The sequence below is a fragment of the Palaemon carinicauda genome, chromosome 18 (genome assembly GCF_036898095.1).
Source record: "Palaemon carinicauda isolate YSFRI2023 chromosome 18, ASM3689809v2, whole genome shotgun sequence".
Classification (NCBI taxonomy): domain Eukaryota; kingdom Metazoa; phylum Arthropoda; class Malacostraca; order Decapoda; family Palaemonidae; genus Palaemon; species Palaemon carinicauda.
Window position 1 is genome coordinate 38,166,748 of NC_090742.1, and position 23,197 is coordinate 38,189,944.

The window sequence follows — 23,197 nt, forward strand, 5'->3', positions numbered from 1 at the left end:
TTACTTCCTGCATGTTTTTATCGCATGATTTCATAATATATAGATAATAATGAAATTGACATTTGGTATGTTGAGCAGCCTCCCATCAGCCATAGAAGATTAGATTCTAAATATATATATGTCTACATAATGGAAGCAGCGATCTCTCTCTCTCTCTCTCTCTCTCTCTCTCTCTCTCTCTCTCTCTCTCTCTCTCTCATTATCCTGTGACCTTCTAGACTCCAGAGTTCAATAGTCTCTTAAGCATTAATGAAATGTTAGGGTTCGATTGGTTGTTTCACGCGACGTCACACCAGTGACGTCATCAGGGTGTAGGCTTATTGCCAAAACTGGTTTGGCTCACTGGCCAAGGTGACGGTGTACCTCGCCTGTGGTTTGGCAGTGCATTCATTTCTTGTTTTATTTGTGGAATTTGAGTCACAATTTGAAATTTGGGCCTTCATATGGACACCAACGGATGGTTGAATAGTGCTCGTGGCTAGGGAGCGAAGTACGACTACTGTCGTACAATACCGGATATTCTATGCAACATTCACGCAATTATACGTAGGGAACCACTACTGTATATGCTACCTTTTACGTCACGGCTCTATGATATTCCTATGTGACCCATATTAGTTAGATTGTATTAGTTTGAAAAATACGGTTTCATACAAGTCAAGAATAGTTAGCTATGATATGAATTAAATAAATATTGACGGAAAACTGTACCTGTAATAAAAACCTTCATATGTTTGTATGTTGTTTAAATGAATAAATAAAATAAGTTTTATCTTAAATTCTCTCCATTTGCTATTATACCAAACTTAGCTGAGATGTAGCGCACGTGCAAATAAACAAACCATTATTATTATTATTATTATTATTATTATTATTATTATTATTATTATTATTATTGTTGTTGTTGTTGTTGTTGTTATTACTACTTGCTAAGCTACATCTCTAGTTGGAAAAGCAGGAAGCTATAGACGCAGGGGCTCTAGCAGGGAAAGTAGCCCACTAAGGAAAGGGAACAAAGAAAAATAAAATATTTTTTAAGGACAGTAACAACATAAAAAATATTTCCTATATAAACTATAAAAACTTTAACGAAACAAGATGGAGATAAATAAGATAGAATAGTGTGCCCGAGTGTACCCTCAAGCAAGAGAGCTCTAACTCAAGATAGTGGAAGACCATGGTATAGAGGCTATGGCACTACCCTAGACTAGAGAATAATGGTTTGATTTTGGAGTGTCCTTCTCCTAGAAGACCTGCTCACCACAGCTAAAAGGTCTTTTCTACCCTAACCAAGAGGAAAGTAGTCACTGGACAAATACAGTGTAGTTAACCCCTTGGGTGAAGAAGAATTTTTTGGTAATCTCAGTGTTGTCAGGTGTATGAGGACTGAGAAGGATATGTAGATAATAGGTCAGACTATTCGGTGTATATGTAGGTAAACAGGAAAATGAGTCGTAAACAGAGAGAAGGATCGGGCCAGTGAAAGGACCCCATAACTATCTAGCGGTATTATCTCACCGGATTGCCATGTTCACGTCCTGAAATATAATACAAATATTTCTGTTATATTAAATAGATATAGAAACCTCTTATTAGTTTTAAATAACTATATTTAATTATAAACAATTTACTTAGCAACACACCTTGGTCTGATCTTGGGCATGTACTAAATTGTCTACTAGAATTTTTCTTGAATGCTTGAGAAATACCACACCTCAAAAGATAAAGCCATCCGCATGGCCTAAGAGTTGATTTGATAATAGATGGAGGATATTTCAGAGTAGTAAAACTCCGTAAACTTTACACAAAATGTCTGCATGAATGCTCCATACTTACAGCTTGGAAAATCTTTATCATTTTACTAATTCACTAAATGGGAGACAAATGACCCGAAAAAAACACCGCCCAGTAAATATACTCTCCGCAATATATGAAATATTTACAAAGATCATATTAGGCCGAAAGCAGGCAGGCTTTAAAGGTGGGTATCCAACAACTGACCATATCAGTATAATTAACCATTTAATGAAAAAAAACAACAGAATATAATACCACTATGTATGGCGTTTATAGATTATGGGAAAGCTTTTGATTCTGTCAAAACTTCAGCAGTAATGAAAGCCCTTCAAAGACAAGGAATAGGTGAATCTCAAGTTAAAACACTTGAATATATCTATACAGGAAGTATGACAGTCCTAAAACTACATTTAGATGGTGAAAAAAAAAAAAAAGTTCAATTGAGGGAGGAGTTAGACAGGGAGACCACATCTCCACATCTCCTAAATTATCCACAGCCTTTCTAAAAAAATTTTAAAATTTTTAGACTGGGAAAATGTAGGAATTAATATTAATGAGTAATACCTTAACAACTAAGGATTCACAGATGACGTAATTGTGTTAATTGAATCATGGGAGGAAGTGCAAAAGATGATCGAAGATTTGAATAGAGAAAGCAGAAATATAGAACTATATAACATAGTTATCAGACCAGTTTTGATATATGGATGCGAGACATGGTCTCTAACAAAAACATTAGTTTTTATCACTACTTGGCATTATCACCGGTGAATGAATGCGTGAATAAAATGATATATGGGAACACATCAAGTCCTATTGTTTGCCATTACCTTTACAGGTATGAAACTAAAGCATTGTTTTGGATAACTACGTGTGTGATTAAGGGACGTGATGTCACACACAACTTTGGTAATTCAAACCCAGTGACCCAAAACTGCACACAAGGTCTATAGATTAAGGATATCTATAGACCTTGGCTGCACAGTGGCTGACGGTTGTATCGTTATATGTTGCCACGGAGCTCCTCTACTTATAGCCTGACTCGTATTCGACTTTACCGGACCGAGAGAGGCCAATGAAAGCTTTCCCTAAAATTGTTTTGTCGAATTTAATCTAAACCACCGCTTGGCATCGACTCTCCGTAAACCCAGCTTTATATTAGAACAACGACATCTCCAAAATTAATGATTTCATAATTTAGAGATAATGCCATTGATACTCGTTATGGAGGTCAGCCTTAAAAGTTTTGATTATGAAATACCTCTCAACATTCAATTGAGGAATAAATGTGACTGAGTAATACTCTCTCTCTCTCTCTCTCTCTCTCTCTCTCTCTCTCTCTCTCTCTCTCTCTCTCTCTCTCTCTCTCTCACGATGCTAGAATCTTCTGGAGTTCATTGAACTTGTGGTGGTTCCTTAAAGGACGTCACAACAGTAACATCATCAGGGTGTAGACTTCTTGCCAAAATTAGCTAACCCTCGGTGTACCTTGACCTTGGGGTTGCCAGTGCATTCACATTCAAGCACATTCCTCCCAATGGCCAGATTTGACCCCCCCCCCATCTTTTTTTTTTTTTTTTTTTTTTTTTTTTTTTTTTTTTTTTTTTTTTTTTTTTTTTTCAGTCGGGCATAGTATAAGGCAGTAAACGGCTAAAGCGGGGTTAGAATTTAGTCGCAAGTTAGGATGTGCTGTACTCATACTGTTGGCTGGTCAAAGACCAGTAAAATAATCCATGTAATTCATTATACCCAAAGAAATGCTGTTGAACCCTTTTTAATTAGCTGCATTAACTTGGAAGAAAGATACGGTGTATCAAAAGTCTAGAATTCAAATCTAATCCCTAGTCTCTTCTAATTTAATCCGGTATTATCCTCTTACCTAGAAGCTGACTTATCCGGAATTATCGAGAAACTGACATTTTAGGGAGCCCCTTTTCCTGTATAAATACCATATCTTTTAGATTATGAATTCTCACTGCAAGTCCATCAATGTCCCTGATGGACATCAAGTCTTTTCATTTTTCATTTCATGGCTATATAATACATATTTTATGTTCATCACGTGTCAGCGTTTGTAAGTTTTACCCACACACACACACACACACACACACACATATATATATATATATATATATATATATATATATATATATATATATATATATATATATATATATATATATATATATGTATATGTATATATATATCTGTATATATATACATATATATATATATATATATATGTATATATATATATATATATATATATATATATATATATATATATATATATATATATATATATATATATATGCAGTATATATATACATATATATGTGTGTGTATCTATATATATATATATATATATATATATATATATATATATATATATATATATATATATATATACGTATATATATGATATATATATATATATATATATATATATATATATATATATATATATATATATATATATTCATATATATAGATAAATGTATATAAATATGCATATACAGTAAATGTATGTATCGATATAATATATATATATATATATATATATGTGTGTGTGTATATATATGTATATATAGAGTATGTATAGATATATATATATATATATATATATATATATATATATATATACGGATTTTGAGCGAAGCGAAAAATCTATTTTTGGGTGAGATGGCCATGTCGTCCTGATGGAAGTTCCTATAGGGTAGCTTCCTAGGGTATATTACAACTACGGCGATATTCCCAGAGAATTTACCTTAAGGTACCAGAATTCTAACTCCTGGAGCGAGTATCCCTCGTGAAAGGGATATCGCAACATATCAGAGGACGTATTCTAGACACGTCACATGGCAATCTACATCCTGGACAGAGATTTCGTCTCGTAGGAGGTGATTGGGGAGATACGAATTCGGGAAAGAAAAAGGGGAGCCGCTCCCAAGGCTTCCCTATCCCCCGATTCGTATGCGTGCCTGGCGCCAATCCTGGCGCCATCTGTATTCCTTGTAGCGTACACGAGGTGCTACAGATACTGTATGTAGGGAGGGGTCCTACAGCCCTTTCTTAGAAAGGCAAGGGCGGGTCCATCAGGACGACATGGCCATCTCACCCAAAAATAGATTTTTCGCTTCGGTCAAAATCCGTTTTTTGGGCTCAAACCATGTCGTCCTGATGGAAGTGTACCAGAGCATTACTGTATCTGTGGATTCTCAGAACGTGCCGTACTCCCCGGAGGTAATTTTTTCCCGGTCGACTAGACCTAGAGACCTAAGATGTTACCGTTATACATCTTTTCAACTAACTATAAACTATGTTAGAGCTTCCTGCCCCCTACAGGGAAGAGTCCTACTAGACTCTGGAAAAGTCTCGAAGAGTACATATATCTATGTATGAATACCAGGCAAGCTAATATAGTGGTCTCGCCCTATATTAAGTAAAGCATAGTTTGTAAAGAACCACTGCGTCAATATGAAATATCGACCAGTTCTCCGCACAATACTTGTATTGGACAAAGGTTTTATATCCGCATAGGAGGAAAACCAATGCAACATAGCTTGCATAAAGGAACAATTCTATTAGAATTATCCCAGATAAGGTACATAGAATGAATGCTCAATTATACCAATAAATTGACACAGGTGAAGGAGACGCAAGGTTCTCAAGAACCAGATTATTGACAGGCAATAAATAGACAGGTTAACCACAATTATATATATATATACATAAGAAGAGGATAACCCAAAACTTTAAGCATAAGTATGATAGTAAACAGAGCTTGTTTGTCTGAAAGAAAAACATTAGATGCCACTTTTAAGATACCGAGGTATCAAAGTCATAAAAGCCTGTATTACAAATCAATGATATTAGCGTTAGAAACGCTCGGCACACATGTCTGCACTTATGCTAGGTTCACCTTCGGAAATGGAACAGTCTGGATGGGCAACACAGTGCCCTCACTTAGTTTGTAGTACAGTATGTAACTACACACTCACCCTGGAATTAATCGTCCCAATTAAGACCACTGTTCCTCGCAGAGTTAAACAGTAGGGTTAACACCGCGACCCACTGCTACCACAGATCTCTTTTAGTTCCTCTACTTGCTTTGCATAGTGGCGAAAGAACACTCTGGAAGACTTCCAGCCAGTGTATGAACGGAGATGTTCAAAATCCATACAATTAAAGAAATTTAAGAATGAGGCAACTTTCCTCGGATCGTGACCTGCGGGTGTATTGTCAGGATCCGCTCTGCGAATAAAATATGTGATTTTCGCTCTGAGTTGATTCAGAGATAAATTTGAGCCTGATGTTTCTCCCCTGAATAGTTGACCACCCTTGAAGTCTGAAGTTCTATGAAGATAGACCTTTAGGCATTCTACTGGACATAGAGATGCATCTTCTTTCAGAGGGCAGATTCTCCAGGGACCCCACCTCTTGGTGGGTAACTCATTCCTGGCGAGAAACGTAGGATCCGGAAACAGGTTCAGTTCTCCCCCATCCAGGAACTGAACACGACCTGCCTCTCTCGAGAGGCTACAGTCTCACTAACCCTGGCCCCGGACGCGAGTGCAAAATAGGAAAATAACTTTTTGTGTCAAATCCTTTAACGCACACTCTTCATTGCTCAACAGAGAAGTGAAATGAAGAACTTGTCTAAAGACCATGAAATGGGCTTTGGAGGTGCTGAAGGTCTGAGCCTAGCACAGGCTTTCGGGACTTTATTAAAGATCTCGTTACCTAGGTCGACCTGAAAGGCATATAGAATGGGTCTTGTCAAAGCAGACTTACACGCTGAAATCGTGTTCGCTGCCAACCCTTGACCATGGAGGTGGAGAAGAAAGATAAGCAGAAGTCTGTCAAGATCTCCTGCGGAATCTTCGCCTTGACTAAAGGCCACCCATTTTCTCCAAGATGACTCATATTGCCTTCTAGTAGATTTGCATTTATATTCCTCAAGGAAGTCTACACTGGCTTTCGAAATCCCGAAACGCTTTCTCACCGCTAGGGAGAGAAAATCATGAGCTGCAGGGTCCGGGTTTTCTGTAATGAAGCGCAGACAGTTGACTTCTGGACTCGCTGGGTCAGAACTGGATCTGGTAGTGGTACAAACTTCAGCTACAGTTCCAATGCCAGGAGGAACCACACGCTGTTCGGCCACTTGTGGGCCAATATTGCCGCTACCCTTTGAAGGATCTCAGTTTGTTGAGGACCCTCAACAGAAGGTTGTGAGGAGGGAACAGATAAATCTTGGACCATCTGTTCCAGTCGAGGGACATTGCGTCCACTGCTTCCGCTAAGGGGTCCTCGTACGGGGCACGTACAGGGGCCACTTCTTGTTGTCTTTCGTCGCAAAGAGGTCTATCTGCAGTTCTGGGACTGATTCAGAATGAAGGAGAATGATCCTGCGTCTAAGGACCATTCCGACTCTATCGGTGTGAACCTGGATAGAGCGTCCGCTGTCACATTGCGGACTCCTTGAAGGTGAACTGCCGGCAGGTACCACTTCTTCTTTTCCGCCAATCGGAAGACGGCCAACATCACCTGGTTGAGAGGTGGTGACCTCGATCCTTGTCGATTCAAGTATCTCACAACTACCTCGCTGTCTATCACCACCTTATGTGGATCGAGTGACGCGGGGAGACTTTCTTTAAGGTAAGGACCACTGCCCTAGCTTCTAGAAAGTTTTATGTGAAAGGTCTTGAATAGCCTGGACCAAGTCCCCTGGACTTTTTTCCGATGAGAGTGACCTCCCCATCCCTCCTTCGAGGCGTCTGAGTGAATCGTCACCGACGGGGGAGGTGGCTGAAGAAGAACCGACTTCTTTAGATGTCTGGCTTGGGACCAAGGCCTGAGAAGAGTACTTAGCCGAAGCGGCTGGTCTTCTCAGATCTCTTCACGCGTTTGATGCATAACTTCTCCAAACTCCGATTGCATCCTTTAGCTGTGCTCTTAGCACTGGGTCTGTCACCGAAGCAAACTGGAGAGAGCGCAGTACTCTCTCCTGCTCGTGTCTTGATATCCTTTCGGAATCTTGAAGTCTCTTGACAGAACCCGCTATCTCCTTCCTTTTCTTCGCCTGGGTGGAGAAACGGTGTGACAAAAGGTCCCAGTGGATTCCCAGCCACTGGAACTTTTGAGATGGAGAAAGTCGAGACTTTTTCTGTTGATCTTGAAGCCTAGGTACTCTAGGAACTGGATCACTTGACTGGAAGCTTGCAAGCATTCTGTCTCGGATGCTGCCCACACCAACCAGTCGTCCAGGTAGACTACTACCTGAATTCCCTTTAGGCGTAATTGTTTGAGAGCTACGCTCGCAAGCTTCGTAAAAATCCTTGGGGCTATGTTTAGCCCGAATGGCATGGCTCCGAAGGCGTATAGTCTTCGTTGTAGCCTGAACCTAGGTAGGGGGAGAGTCGATGGCTAATTGGAATGTGCCAATAGGCGTCTAACAAGTCTATAGAGACGGAATATGCCCTCTCGGGCAGTAAGGTCCTTATGTGTTGCAGTGTTAGCATTTTGAATTTGCAATTCACTATGAACTTGTTGAGTGGCGACAAGTCCAGAATGACTCTGAGCTTTTCCGAGTCTTTCTTGGGAACATAAAACAGCCTCCCTTAGAAATTGATGGGCTTCACCCTTCGGATCACCTTTTTTCTCCAACAGTTCTTGAACGTACTCCTCCATAACGGGGGTGGAGTGTTGGAAAAACCGAAGGCACGGGGGTGGAGTGCTGTACCAGCTCCCGCCCAGTCCATTCTTGAGTAGGCTGTGGGCCCAGGGATCGAAGGTCCACCGATCCCGAAATTTCAGAAGTCTCCCTCCTACCGGTATCACCTCACTTGGACTGCCGTCCTGAGGTCTTGCCTTCCTGACCACGACCACCCCTGAATCCCCTTCCCCTTGAGGGGCGTCTAGACGAGCCTCTGGCTGCTCCTCTAGGCTTTGCTCGAAAGGAAGTAGACTGCCCTTCGAACGCTGGGGTGAATGCCTTGGACTGTGTCGACACGGCCTGGGGTACCCACTGAAAGGTGGTCGGGGTTTGTGCCACGATCTGGGGCACTGGGGGCAATGGCAATTGCAGTTGCTGTTGCTGTCTAAGAGGCTTGGCTGGCCGAGACGGTAGCCTAGTCCTCATAGTCTTCCTCTTTGGTTGAGGACCCTCATCCGGGGAAGACTTTCTTTTGATAGCCAGGCCCCACTTCTGGAGAAGGTTTCTATTCTCCAAGGCGGCCTTATCAACAACTTCTTTGACCAAGTCGGTAGGGAAAAGGTCTTTTCCCCAAATGTTGGAGGAGATTAGTTTCTTTGGCTCGTACCTCACCGTAGCCGAGGTAAACACGAACTCCCTACAAGCTCTCCTTGCCTTGACGAAGCCATAAAGGTCCTTCGTCACTGTGGCCAGATGAGGCTTGGCCACTACCATGAACATTTCATGGACCTTGGGGTCACTTGCCATCGTCTCGAGAGTAGTCTGAAGAGACATTGAGGCAGTCAGTCTTTCTTTTGTATCGAACTCACTTCGCAAAAGAAAGTCAGACAGCTTAGGGAGGTCCTTGCCGAACTGACGTCCGGCAATATCAGCCTCCAACTTTCCCACTGAGAACGTAAGATGGACGTCCTTCCAGTCTTTGTGGTCCATAGGCAGGGCCAGCGACAAGGGTTTACACTCCTCTAGGGAGGGGCAAGACTTGCTGGCCTCGATTGCTTTTAGTACAGCCAGAAACCCTTTCTGTAAAAAGGGGAAGGCTCTAGTAGGCGAGGACACAAAGGAAGGGAGCTTCCTATTCAATGCGGCTACCTTTGAGTTAGAGAAGCCCCTCTCTTTCATCGAGGATGAAAGTAGAGCTTGAGCCTTAGCATGGTCCATCACTATGACCTCCTTCGGCTCTGTCTCCTCCTTTGAAGCTGGTTCCTTCCTCAGCCAGACATAACAGTCCGGATATGATGCCTTGCTGGGCCAGAATTCCACCTCCAGGGGAACTGAGCCCAGCTTATCCGAGATGACGATCTTTCCAGTCGTCATCGGCATGTGCTCAGCATACCTCCATGGGTTAGCATCTGAGCACAAGGGAAGGTCTTTCACATTGAGCTTTTTCTGGGGCCCATGTGATTCTGCAAGGCACTGCATTCGCAGTTCCATTGCAGCCGCCTTCTCCTGATTCTCCTTCTGCATTTGTTGGATCATTCCAACAATAGAAGAGAGGGCCTGTCCCAGCTCTACTGGGAGACCGGCCGATATAGAGGGGCTTGAACTTCATCCTGGGCTTCTGCCAGGAGGTCTTCCTCCTGACACCCGTCCACATCAGACATCCTGTCATCTAGCTGGATGTCTTGCATCGCGACCGCGACTTCAGCATCCACCTGGATCTGAACTTAGGGGATCTCCTCTTGAGGCTGGGGAATCACTGCATCAGCTGATGCCTTAGGGAAAGGATACGCCCTCATCTTCTCACTTGGAAGATAAGGGCCAGAAGTGTTCTTTTGGAAGCCCCTTACCCAGGTACGAAGCTTCTTCCTAGCTATTTAAATGTCTCAGTAATCAGGTTAGTGCACACAGTACATACCTGAGGGTCCCAATACCGCTAATTCACCGAAACTCACTCGTATACTATCTTGGAAATATTCCACACAGTCTAAAATGTATAAAATATAGCCTAAAGCTTCAATAAAATTTTAATTACACTCGGAAAAACCATAATCATGCATGAAGTACTAGGACCAAACGACTAGGCTACATGGCCTAGCGTAGGCCAGAATGGCGAATACTTCGCCAAATAATACTAAGCACGAAAGGAAATCCTATGTAATGCTAAATAGCTAAAATTTATTAAAGCAAAACAACCAGGAATGTCGCTCTGACTAACTAACTTATACCTAGCGAGCGACAGCGTCCAAGACGCCTCTGGTAGGCTACGGCTCTTGTATCAAAGATTAATCCTATTAATCACTCAAAATTTTACCAAGAGCCTACATTTATACATAACAGACACTATACTCAACTTATCAGAGGCCGACGAAGACGAAGAAGCCATGAAAAGTCGAATAAATCCAAGATTTGCGAGAAAAACAGGAAAAAACACCGAGTTGTTAAGCTACGCAAAAAGGAATACAGATGGCGCCAGGATTGGCGCCAGGCACGCATACGAATCGGGGGATAGGGAAGCCTTGGGAGCGGCTCCCCTTTTTCTTTCCCGAATTCGTATCTCGCCAATCACCTCCTACGAGACGAAATCTCTGTCCAGGATGTAGATTGCCATGTGACGTGTCTAGAATACGTCCTCTGATATGTCGCGATATCCCTTTCACGAGGGATACTCGCTCCAGGAGTTAGAATTGTGGTACCTTAAGGTAAATTCTCTGGGAATATCGCCGTAGTTGTAATATACCCTAGGAAGCTACCCTATAGGAACTTCCATCAGGACGACATGGCTTGAGCCCAAAAATATATATATATATATACATATATATATATATATATATATATATATATATATATATATATATATATATATATATATATACGCATATATATACATATATATATATATATATATATATATATATACATATATATATGTATTATATATATATATACATATTTTAATTAACCATAGGGCTTTTTCGCAATTGAATGGTGTAGGCAATACCTCATCGATTCAGCCATCTCATACTCATTTATGAATTTACAGTCTTTAGGAATGTTGTTGCGAGACCCACACCCTTTTCTTGACCTCAGCAGATGCTGTTCTCCCTACAAAATTCAGACTACAGTATCAGAAGGTCTCCTCGAATGCATTTGAGGAGAAATCCCTAACCCACTTGATTCATTTCCTGTCAAGGGATTACTCCCAAAGTAAGAATAGATTCTCATTCCGGAGATATTCTTCAAACAGGATGTTTTTTGAAGAATAAGATTATATTCTTTTACACAAAAGCACTGAGTGAAATGACAAGCATTATTTTCATATGAGGATTTTAACGGTTACTCAAACACTTGGTGATCAGTCGCCATCTTTGAATCATGTTCAAGCAGATTTCAGTATATAATAATTTTGGATTAAACACAGCCCACAGAAAATAGAAATTAGGGTATTTATTGTCGCGAACGAAGTGAGTCACCTTATATGAAACGTCAAAATTTTCGCGAACGAATCTCACCCAACCCATAGCCCAGTCATTCCCTTTCATTATTATCGCTTGGTCGGGGGGGGGGGGGGGGGGGGGGCAGCTGATATTTCCGGCGGCGGGGTCAATAACTCCTATGCCATTAAATATATTCAAATGATATTTTAAGGGATTATTCAGACAAATACAAGCTTTGTTTCTGCCAAAGTCTAAAGAAAGAAGTCAGCCGCAGCGCAGATTACAATTTAAAGGCCGTTGTCAGTGACGTCAGTCTAACCATGCCAAAGGTTGTACTCTGTTGTATTCATACTAATCCAGTAAACAATATTCACGGATTGCGTCCAAGAGTTCAAGATCCACTTACTATATTGTAAGTGGGATATTGTTTTATTATCTTTAATCAGTTACTTTTCCTAAGAAAATGACCAACAACTGTACAGCCTTTGGGTGTGCTAAAACAAAACTGAAAACAAAATGATCAAACATCAAGTAATTCTGTTTTCCAAAAAATGATAATTTTTTAGTGCGCTGGAAACAAGAATGTCGTCGAGCTCATAAAATGAGTCTTGAATATGATGTGATTTGTTCTGTTCATTTTGCAAACAAATGATTTCATGGATGATATGAAGTCACATTTGCTGTAAATTGAAAATCCCAAAAGTAAGAGAATTTTGGCATAAGATGCTATGCCGCCTTTTTTCCTTTATGGGGGTAACTTTTTTGTTACTTATTATTCTCAATTGCGTTGCAATAAAAAGAATTATAATGACCAAATGGTGAAAAAAATATATAAAAATCATTTTTATCATTACGATTGATAATTATTGACTGATTGGTAAGCACATTACGTATAAGAAAATAAACTTGGTAAAGAATGTAGATTATATTTGATGTCACGGTTTATTTCCAGAAACAAACTAAGATTACAAACTATCTGAGTAATAGTTTTTGAAGAAATATATATATATATATATATATATATATATATATATATATATATATATATATATGTATATATATATTATATATATATATGTATATACACACATGTATATTTATATATATATATATATATATATATATATATATATATATATATATATATATATATATATATATATATATATATATATATATATATATATATATATATATATATATATATTATTTATGTATATATATATATATATATATATATATATATATACTGTATATATATATATATATATATATATATATATATATATATATATATATATATATATATATATATATATGGATAAATATCAACACAATATCGTGTTCGAATAGAAATAAATTTCTACCTCATACTTGAGACCGAACGCCGGACCCTTCTAATGAAAGGCCAGGTCGAAACCAACCATGCCACGAGAGGCCATAAAAGAAGTTGGAACCTAACTGCTACCCAGCAAGTTCAGGATTTACCTGGCGAGACATCAGTTTCTTACCAGCGAGTTTTCCCCGACTTCCCGGCCCACCACGTGACACAATTGGTAGTAATTCATTCAAATTACCCTTAATGAGTCAATATGGATAAATATCAACACAACATCGTGTTCAAATAGAAATAAATTTCTACCTCATACTTGACTTGAGATCGAACGCCGGCCCCTTCAAATGAAAGGCCAGGTCAAAACCAATCATGCCACGAGAGGCCATAAAAGAAGCCGGAACCTAACTGCTACCCAGCAAGTTCAGGATTTACCTGGCGAGACATCAGTCTCTTACCAGCGAGTTTTCCCCGACTTCCCGGCCCACCACGTGACACAATTGGTAGTAATTCATTCAAATTACCCCTAATGAGTCAATATGGATAAATATCAACACAACATCGTGTTCAAATAGAGATAAATTTCTACCTCATACTTGGGATCGAACGCCGGCCCCTTCTAATGAAAGGCCAGGTCGAAACCAACCTTGCCACGAGAGGCCATAAAAGAATTCGGAACCTAACTGCTACCCAGCAAGTTCAGTATTTACCTGGCGAGACATCAGTCTCTTACCAGCGAGTTTTCCTCGACTTCCCGGCCCACCTCGTGACACAATTGGTAGTAATTCATTCAAATTACCCCTAATGAGTCAATATGGATAAATATCAACACAATATCGTGTTCAAATAGAAATAAATTTCTACCTCATACTTGGGATCGAACGCCGGCCCCTTCTAATGAAAGGTCAGGTATAAATATGTGTGTATATATATTTATATGAAAATAATTTATTTGATAAAGGAAGTGCAATATGCAGGTTATCCAGTGCATGATTTAGGGCCCTGAAATCTTAGGTTATGGAAAAAATTTGTAAGTGACCCTTTGTGTAAGAAAACGTCCTCCCAGAATCTATGTGCAGAGACAGATAATCCTTTTTACAGATGCTCCCTGTTTACTCAAGTTGGTCAGGAATAACTTAATAGATTTTGGATACATGTTGCCAAACGGCGATAGAATATCATATCATCCGATAAGATAAATGGTGAAGAAATCCAAAACAGACTATGGAGTCTGGACTGACTTAGAAAGTAAGTTTGATTCACCTACACGTTTATGGGTGGGAACCTACACAGTTGTGGTCAAGAAGGTGCGGTAATGCTCTTAATTTTCTTGGAGGAAAGGAAAGTTGCTTTTCAAGAATAATGAATGGAAAGTAACAGCTCAGTTTATATCTTAATGGATGAATGGTTTGATATTATGAATTCTTCATCCATGAAAGGCGACAAACCTACTCGATTTGCTTTCGGCGTAAATTTTGAGTATAATGAATTCAATGAAGAATCATGAATATGTGATTGAATTCTTGAGGTAACTAACTGAACCATACAAAGAGAATGAAACACCTGCAAGTACACTCAGTTTTGATACTGAAAAGGAATCTTTGAGGCATACAGGTTATATAGTTAAAAAATGACTCTTCAAAATCTACCTGATCTTAAAAACAAGTGTCCAGTGTTGTTGCGAATGATAAATGTTAGATACGAGTATATGTAATGAACACAGATGGTCTTTATGTATCCTTACATTTTTTCTTTTCCCAATTAAGCAAGATGAGAGAAATCTTTTTCGCTGTCCATGGTGAAAAACTTCAGAGTAGGGAATCATTGCATAAAAACTCTTTATGACGAGATGAGGTTATTTTGTGCATTTTAAAATAAAAATAAAATAATTTCAATAAAAAATCAAGAGATTACAGAAGTATAAAACGGAAATATATGAAAATTGTCATATAGAAACATCTTAAATGAATTGAGAAATAATTTATGACACTGAATAATACCTTATTCATACTTCTATACAAGTAATGAACTGAAATTATTTAGTGTCATGTTTTCTCTAACGATGCTACATTAGTGAAGAGTGATACAGTAAACAAAAATATATCAAATTTCCATGAGAAAGAATATCCTTTAAGAAAATCCTTTAATTAGAAATGGGTAATGAGTGAATAAAAAAGGTAAATACGCAAGGGTTCCTTTAAATTAAGGCAAAGGCGTTGATGACGTCATGGGCGGAAGTGGCATAGATCTTACCACGATCCAGATATACCAGGTCAGCCAGACAGCGTACTGATTTTAAGCCTCTTCTGCGCACCTACGTCATCTGAAGGGGCCTAGTGTTGCGAGACCCATTAAGAACGTAGATCTATCACACAGTCAATGTAAATAAAACAACATTTTACCTTTGGAAAATATTTTATTAAGTTACAACTTTCATTTTTTTTCTTAGGGCCTCCCTGCATGGTTGTCCTTAAGGTTTTCTATACTTTATCAAATCATTAAGATTTCGCATTCGAAAATATACCGATATCTTAACAAAAAAAGCAATAATATCGTCAGGAACTTCAATACCAGACTGTTTTAATTCTAAATAAAGCTTTATAAAACAATTTTTTCCCTCCATGAGAGCTTCGCCGTGTACAGCATTAAAAATCTCCCGCATATTAACAACTGTGAAAAAAAACTGACTAGAAGGTGCATGTAATTCCCCCCGATTAACACATGCTATCCAAGTATCATTCCTTAGCACTTCTTCAGTCTTATTTCCTAACTCAGGATATTTTACACAAAATTTCTTTACAATATATCCACCAATGTATTTAAGAGCTTCTTCCTCACTTACTCCCCCAATATCTTTCTTAATTTCTTTATTTGCTCTCAAAAGGTCTTCTTCCTCGTCTAAAGCATCTTTCTCTAAATCAAAATCTAAATTTCTGAATATCTGCGTTGTTAGGCATATTTCTAACGGTAAGTCCCTTTCTTTCTTGATAGATTCATCGTCTTTGGCTGATTCATGAGATTTTTCAACAGTGGCGATATTACACTTTTCACTTAATACTTTTATTTCCTTTCCTAGTAACATTTTTTTTAGCCGAAATTTAAAGTTCACAGCATGAGGATGATCATAGTGCCCATCCATTTCCCTTATACACCCAAAGAAATGTTCAAGGCAATCTTGATTTAGTCTTTGTGTAAGTGGGTAGTCAATACTATAAGAGCCTTTTAACAATTCAAACAAAGCAATGGTAGATTTACATGATAAAATTATTCCTCTCTGAAACTTGAAAAGACTTTTTGTATTAGGATTTTTATCTCTTATAGTATTCATTACCTCGATTACCTTGTGCTGTGTTCCTGTTTGTTTTTCTACATCAATACCAAAAGCATTGCTTTTATCAAACTCTCCATACATGGAGGAAGAATTCATTATATCGAACCAATCATTTATTAAAAGAATAAAATCAGATGTTTGATTCCAGTTTTGACACTCCAACAGTCCCTTTTCCCCTAAATATTGTAATGAGTTGGCACATGACCTAGACAGTAATTGAACTGCTTATTTAACGCGCTGTCTTTGTTGACCTGTTACAGTTAAATGCATTTCATTAATCTTATATGCAAGCCCATATTCTGTTTTGGTTTTATTAAGCATTTCCCGTATGCCATCATCTGATATACACTCTCCAGCCTTGAGGAAAAAACCGGAGTCAATGAAATTATTTATAACTAATTTAATTAAATGTGGAACATCTGAAAAAACAAACTTCTCTTTCTGCCTTAGGATTTTTGAAAGATATCCTATTTTCAAGAGGGTCAATGTTAAGGTGTTTCCACATACGCAGTTACTTGGCATTATTAGTGACGGAATGAATGAATGAATAAAATGATAATGGACACAGCGTCTCCTATTGTTTACGTTACCTCTATAGGGAGCTAACTAAGGCAACGGTCCTTTGTTTTGTTTACCAACGTGTGTGAGACGGGGAAGCTTGACGTCACAGTATGGGTGATTCACAGCTTAAGCTGCGCGTTGGCTGACCTGGTATATATAGACCTTGGATCGTACCAAGGTCTCGTACTGCTGTCCGGCCGACCTCATATCGCTCGCTTGCGACAACAACGTCGTAACTCAAAAAAACAAATGTATTTTGAGTTATCCATATAGACATATTCATCTTCAAATGCTGATTTTTTTTGGCAAAAGTGTCATAATTGTAGCTAAAAAATTGATCGCTAGAGGCGATAAATGTCCTAACGACATAACATAATATGAGTGTATTTTAATTGATTAAAATGGCTCTCCTGAAAAATATCTTTTTTTGAGTTATGACGACGTTGTCGAAAACGAGCGATATATGTTGATCTATGTAGATCTTGGGTATGCCCTGGCTGTCACTTTTGTTCGTAATTGACGACTTTTAGCTAAAAATTCAATGAGGAGCAGCATACTACTCCTAGAGTTTTACAGATATCCAAATGATTTTCACAGGGTTTGACGAGTGTTATGTGAACTACAGTCATACCAATTTTCGTATTGATACTTGCCATAAAAAAGGTCACAGTAGCCATTTTTCGATATTTGCGGGAGGCCGATTTTCGGCGACGCCCTAAATTACTTGTAGAATACTTCGCATATCTAGATGAAATTTTCAGGGATTTATGGGATGGATATTTACTCTGTCCATACCAATTTTCATTTTGATATTTGCCATAGAAAAGCCACAGCAAGCAATAATTTCGGTATGGATTGAATGGTTATTTTTGGCAATGGAGTAAATTGTTCCTAGAATAATTCACATATCCAAATGAAAATTTCAGGGATTGATGTGAAACAGTCTCTCTGTTCCTACCATAGTTTCCCTGTTCTACAATTGAAAAAACACAGCTATCAGGTAGCCCTCGTAAATATGATTTTAAATGTGGCAGCATTACAGTGAACTGCGTGATAGTGAGCGACATCAACGAAGGACAATGCCGATCTCATAAACAATATCCGTCCAGAGTTGCAGCTAGTATTAGTAAGCATTTGATGAAGGATGATTGATCCATCATTAGTATTCAATCGACTTACGGGATTTATTGAACACAGGTTTCTTTGCCTTATAATCAGGAACAATATTCTATTACCTTATACCTTGAAGGTGGAATTAGGAAGGAAATGCATGTAACATTTGTTTGTTTTATTAGCAAAATAGACAACATTTCATAAAATATAGAATCTATGGATTTAACAAATATGAAAATATTAAATTTTATTTGTCAGTCTCCTAAAAGGAAAATTTTTGAAATACAGACAGAATCCTTTGGCATGTAATTCTCACTAATGCGATGACGAGGTTCGGATACAGAAGAATTGTTAGGATTTCTTTGGTGCGGTGACGACCAGCTCTCCCTCCTTGGAGAGGAGGGAAGTGATGGCGTCCACTCTGATGGCGGCTGGTAACTTGACCCGACGGCTGAAGCTCTTATTTGAAGACCTTCCGTCCTTGTCTTTCACTTCCTTCACACCCTCCACCAGGATCTCGTTCTGCTCTAGAGCCTTTACTTGGAGGTCTCCGCCAACAAAGTCTCGGACATCGATTTTGACCTGAAGGTCAGAAAGACTAGAATTATTTATAGTCGATTTTACTGGGTATATATCAGGGGAAAATTTTCCACAAGATATGCTCCTTTAATAGCAATAAAGCAGTATCCTGTACAAAAAGAACTCCACACAAACAGAGCCACCAGTTCTTTGGGATCATCTGTTTCATGAACATGGGACTATGCTTAGTAAACAAATTGCATACCATTAACGCTAACAATTTAGAGAAAAGATTATATAGTTGAATTGATTTTCTTTTCACTGATGTACAGTTTTTAATTTTGTTTTGTTTAAGAATAATTAAATTTTGTATAGTAAATAGTTACAGAAATGTAAAATTAGATGGTACTTATACTTAGAATACATCTTATTAGGCTCAAGGGAATAAAAGTCACTGTACATAAATATATATTATGAGATTGCAAAGTTTAAGATGGAGTTTTAATAAGATTAAATGCAATTATGAAGATTATTACTTAAAATGGAATGAATATAGCTTACCTTTAGAGAATGGCCATCCTCCACCAGAGACATTTGTTGGTCCTCCAAGAGATTTATATCATGTGTATCTTTGAAGAGGTTTCTCTCCTGTAACAAGGTCATCTCAGGAGTGTGGTTGAAAACCCTACTTGCAGCATCTTCAAAATCTTGGTGAGCCTTTGCAAAGAAGTCTTCGTGAGAACTGGACATATCTCGAGAAAACAGACTGTCAGTCATGTTCAAGCCTTCAGTAATGTGTCCATGCAGATTATACTTTTGGCTATTTTCAGAAATTGACTGAGAGCTGCCTGTTTGTTTCGAGGAGTGACATGAGGACATGAGTGCACTTGCGTGGTTCGATAAACTGTGCGATATTTTTCCAGATGAGACCGTTTCCCTATCTAGAGATCGAGGAGTTGCGGACGATTTAATATCTTTTTGTTTCTTTGGAATAGTGATTATTAATACACCATCAGAAGACTTTGTAGATGAAACAGCTTCAGAGTTTACCAGTCCTGGAAAGACGAAATTCCTGCGGAAACTTTTGGTAGAGACAGAGCCTCCATCTTTCTTCTCTAATTTTCCTTCGACAACCAACTCATTTTCATCAATGACTTTAATCTTCAAGTCCTCTGTTTTAAAATCATGGACATCCAACACCACCTGCAAAGAAAAGTGTGATTATAATATATCGTTTGGTTTTATGTATATTTTGAAAAGATAAAAAAAAATTCAGCTACTTGAAGTAAATAAACAGAAGAGTTACAAGCTACTAACCTTGTGGCATTCGTGATCTTCAGATACAGAAACTGCTTGATTCTCTTCTCTCATATCTTTCTCTCTCAAGCTTCTGTAAGAGGTCATATCGTGTGCCCTGGACAATGTTTCTCCCTGTTTTTCCATGACTTCTTGTACAGCTTTTTCAAAGTATTGACGAAGTGATGCAAAGTGGTCGTCATGAAAGAAGAGGCCTTTTTCAAACACTGGCAGAAATGATGAGTCAGCATAATCCTTCAGTGTTTTGTTGGAAATAGATTCTTCTCTCTGTGTATTAGGCAATGTGATATCCTGAGAATTTGTATGTGAATTGGAAGAAATAGAACTAGATGAGTCAGCTGAGCGCATTTCTCTTTGATCCTTTTCTTTTGGGACCTTGATAGTAAGAATTCCATCTGATGACATTGCTGAAGTAATGGCCTCAGTCTTGACTGGACCTGGAAAAGTGAATAATCGCTGAAAGCTCCTCTGCGAAGATTTCCCTTCGATTCTCTCTTCCACTTTACCTTCAACCTTTAGTACCTTCTCATCAATAACCTTCACACTAACGTCACCACTTGTGAAGTCTTTTACGTCTAGAACAACCTAGAAAATAAGAAAGATATATATTATGAAAGGAAGTGCATAAAGATTTGAATATTTAGTTGCCTAATATATATTAATACTATTTTCACCTCAAAATAAAAATCTGAACGAACCTTATGGAAAGTGTCATCTTCCGTAAGAGAAACGGCCTGATTTTCTTGCTGTAGATTCTCCTTCCGGAGGGTCCTGTAGGCAGTCATGTTGTCTCTCGTGTCACTTGCAGACGTTCTCCCAAACTTATTCAGAACCTCCTCGACAGATTTTTCAAAGTCCCGTCGAGCAGTGTCGAAAAAGGAGTCGTGGAAGAATGATCCTTTCTCTGAGATGGACAACAGAATATCAGATTTGTCGTCCTGTAAGAAACTCTCTGGAGTGGCATCTTTGCTTCTGTCTGACTTGAGAAACTTCTCTTCAGCTGTGTCAGTCGAGCTAGAGCTTGTGGCTTCCTCATTTATGTTCTGCAGTTGGAAGTTGACCTTCTTTTGGGAAATATCTCTTTGGGTTTTCTTTGGGACACTGACTGTTAGGACACCGTCTGAGGACATAGCTGAGGACACGGCATCAGCCTTGACTAGACCAGGGAATGTGAGGCGACGACAAAAGCTCTTCTTGGAGATTGAGTTTCCTTCCTCCTTCTCAACGCATCCTTCAACCACTAGTTCGTTCTCGTCCAGGACTTTGACCTTTACATCTCCATTCATGAAGTCTCTGACGTCCAACACAACCTGAGGAGATAAGGAATCGATTCCTTCAATACTATTTGGGTCAAGGACTCTCCTCTGAAGAATTATAGTAAAATTGAGTGTGACAGGAGAACAACCTTCCACTTATAGTTAAACTACCTTTGATAAACAAATTAAAGTAATTTCTCAGTCACAGTTTTTATGGATCTTGAATGGAGAAATACAAATACTGTATATTAATATCAGAACTATTGCTTTTTATCGAAGGTACCATTATTTGAAAAAATGTTTTGGACTTCACAGAAGACAAGTGATGCTTATAGAAGACAATTATCTATGACCAAGTATTGTAAAAAAAAAAAATGATCTACAAAGGAATGTAAATATAAGTGTTTATAAAGATTCGAAGTTGAAGTTTATCTTATGCCTTTACTTAAATCCAACAGAATTAATTGTCATCGAACTCATTTGAGAGAGAGAGAGAGAGAGAGAGAGAGAGAGAGAGAGAGAGAGAGAGAGAGAGAGAGAGAGAGAGAGACCTACCTTATGATGAGAGTCATCTTGGGATACAGAAATGGCTTGATTGCTCTCATTGGGATTTACTTCTCGAATTTTCCTGTAGGAATCGAGGTCATTTTCTTCGGCTGACCTCTGACCCCATTGACTCACGACCTCCTTCACGGCTTGGTCAAAGTTCCTACGGGCGTCTGCGAAGAAGGAGTCGTTGTAGAAGAGGCCTCTGGTGGCAATAGGAATGAGGCAGTCCTCCAGACCCGGCCATTCCATTGTGTAAGTCCTTCCCTCTAAGGAGGTTCTGTTGCTGCTATCTGAGGAAAAGCTGCTGTTGCTGCTGCTTTTACTCACTCTGGAGGACGAACTTTTCACGCTGCTTTTCACGTCGGAGGATGAAGTCGTCTGCTCAAAATCGGCAGCACAGCTGCTGAGACGAGAAGCTGGGTTGCTCTGGTGTTGTGTTGGAGCCATCTTTTCTTTATTTTCACTTGAGAAATGTAATTTAAAAACTCGTTTTGCTAAAATGATATCGAATGTAAGAGAAGTAATATAAGTCTGTAAAGTTATGTCGTTATCACAGATTCACTTCAGTGGAAGGATCAAGAGTTATTGTCTTTCGTTGCTAAGAAGTCAGAGTCTAAACTGTTCTGCCAGGTGATGCTCTTTGCCCGGCTTATATACAGCAGCCCTTGGCACCCACGCGGCACTACTTACCTCCTACGACAAGGGCGTCACCGGTGATGTCACTCTGACGTAATCTTCATTCGTACTCTATTTTGGGATGTCTGAGAGGAAAAGACATCATTCTAGATCTTTCGAGTTTTTTTCGGCAAAGGAATTTTTTCTTTGGTTCTCTAAATGTTTTATATATGAACTTGAGACGAAGAACAATAAATATTACAATAAATATTTGTTTGTATGAAATTCTAGCTGATCAAGTTCGCATCAGTATAAGTAAAAAAGAGCTTCTGACTACAGTTCTCCCTTTAAGGAAGTAAAGTGGCTACCTGGACGAACTCATCTTTTTTATATATGTAGTTAAATGTCGAATGTTTTCTTTTGTTGTCATATGAGTAATGACACCTGATACCGAATAATGCATAATGAAGTTTATATTGAGAAGATCATTAATGATATAGGAGGATCATTGTAATATGTTTTTATTAACGCACACACACCTAATCATATATATATATATATATATATATATATATATATATATATACATATATATATATATATATATATATATATATATATATATATATATATATATATATCTGTATATATATATATATATATATATATATATATATATATATATATATATATATATATATATATATATATATATAC

General features: G+C 38.4%; 2 protein-coding genes across 2 annotated transcripts in view; one reads left to right on the top strand and one right to left on the bottom strand.

Annotated features, from left to right (window-relative positions):
* LOC137657050 (glutamate receptor ionotropic, kainate 2-like) overlaps window positions 1–23,197 on the top strand; it is a 229,407-nt gene that overhangs the window by 113,016 nt on the left and 93,194 nt on the right. The window lies entirely within an intron of this gene.
* LOC137657049 (serine-rich adhesin for platelets-like) lies at window positions 18,424–22,478 on the bottom strand. Its single transcript, XM_068391410.1, has 5 exons — window positions 21,872–22,478; window positions 20,759–21,370; window positions 20,061–20,645; window positions 19,305–19,946; window positions 18,424–18,806 (listed from the first exon to the last, which is right to left on the bottom strand). Exons 1-5 carry the CDS (start codon window positions 22,310–22,312, stop codon window positions 18,576–18,578), a joined length of 2,511 nt encoding a protein of 836 aa, XP_068247511.1. The 5' UTR covers window positions 22,313–22,478; the 3' UTR covers window positions 18,424–18,575.

Coding starts and splice junctions, on each gene's coding strand:
- LOC137657049 (XM_068391410.1), bottom strand. CDS start 22,312: ATGGCTCCAACACAACACCAGAGCAACCCAGCTTCTCGTCTCAGCAGC. Junction 20,646..20,758: donor AAGATGACACTTTCCATAAG/GTTCGTTCAGAT, acceptor CTTATTTTCTAG/GTTGTTCTAGACGTAAAAGA. Junction 19,947..20,060: donor AAGATCACGAATGCCACAAG/GTTAGTAGCTTG, acceptor TTTTCTTTGCAG/GTGGTGTTGGATGTCCATGA.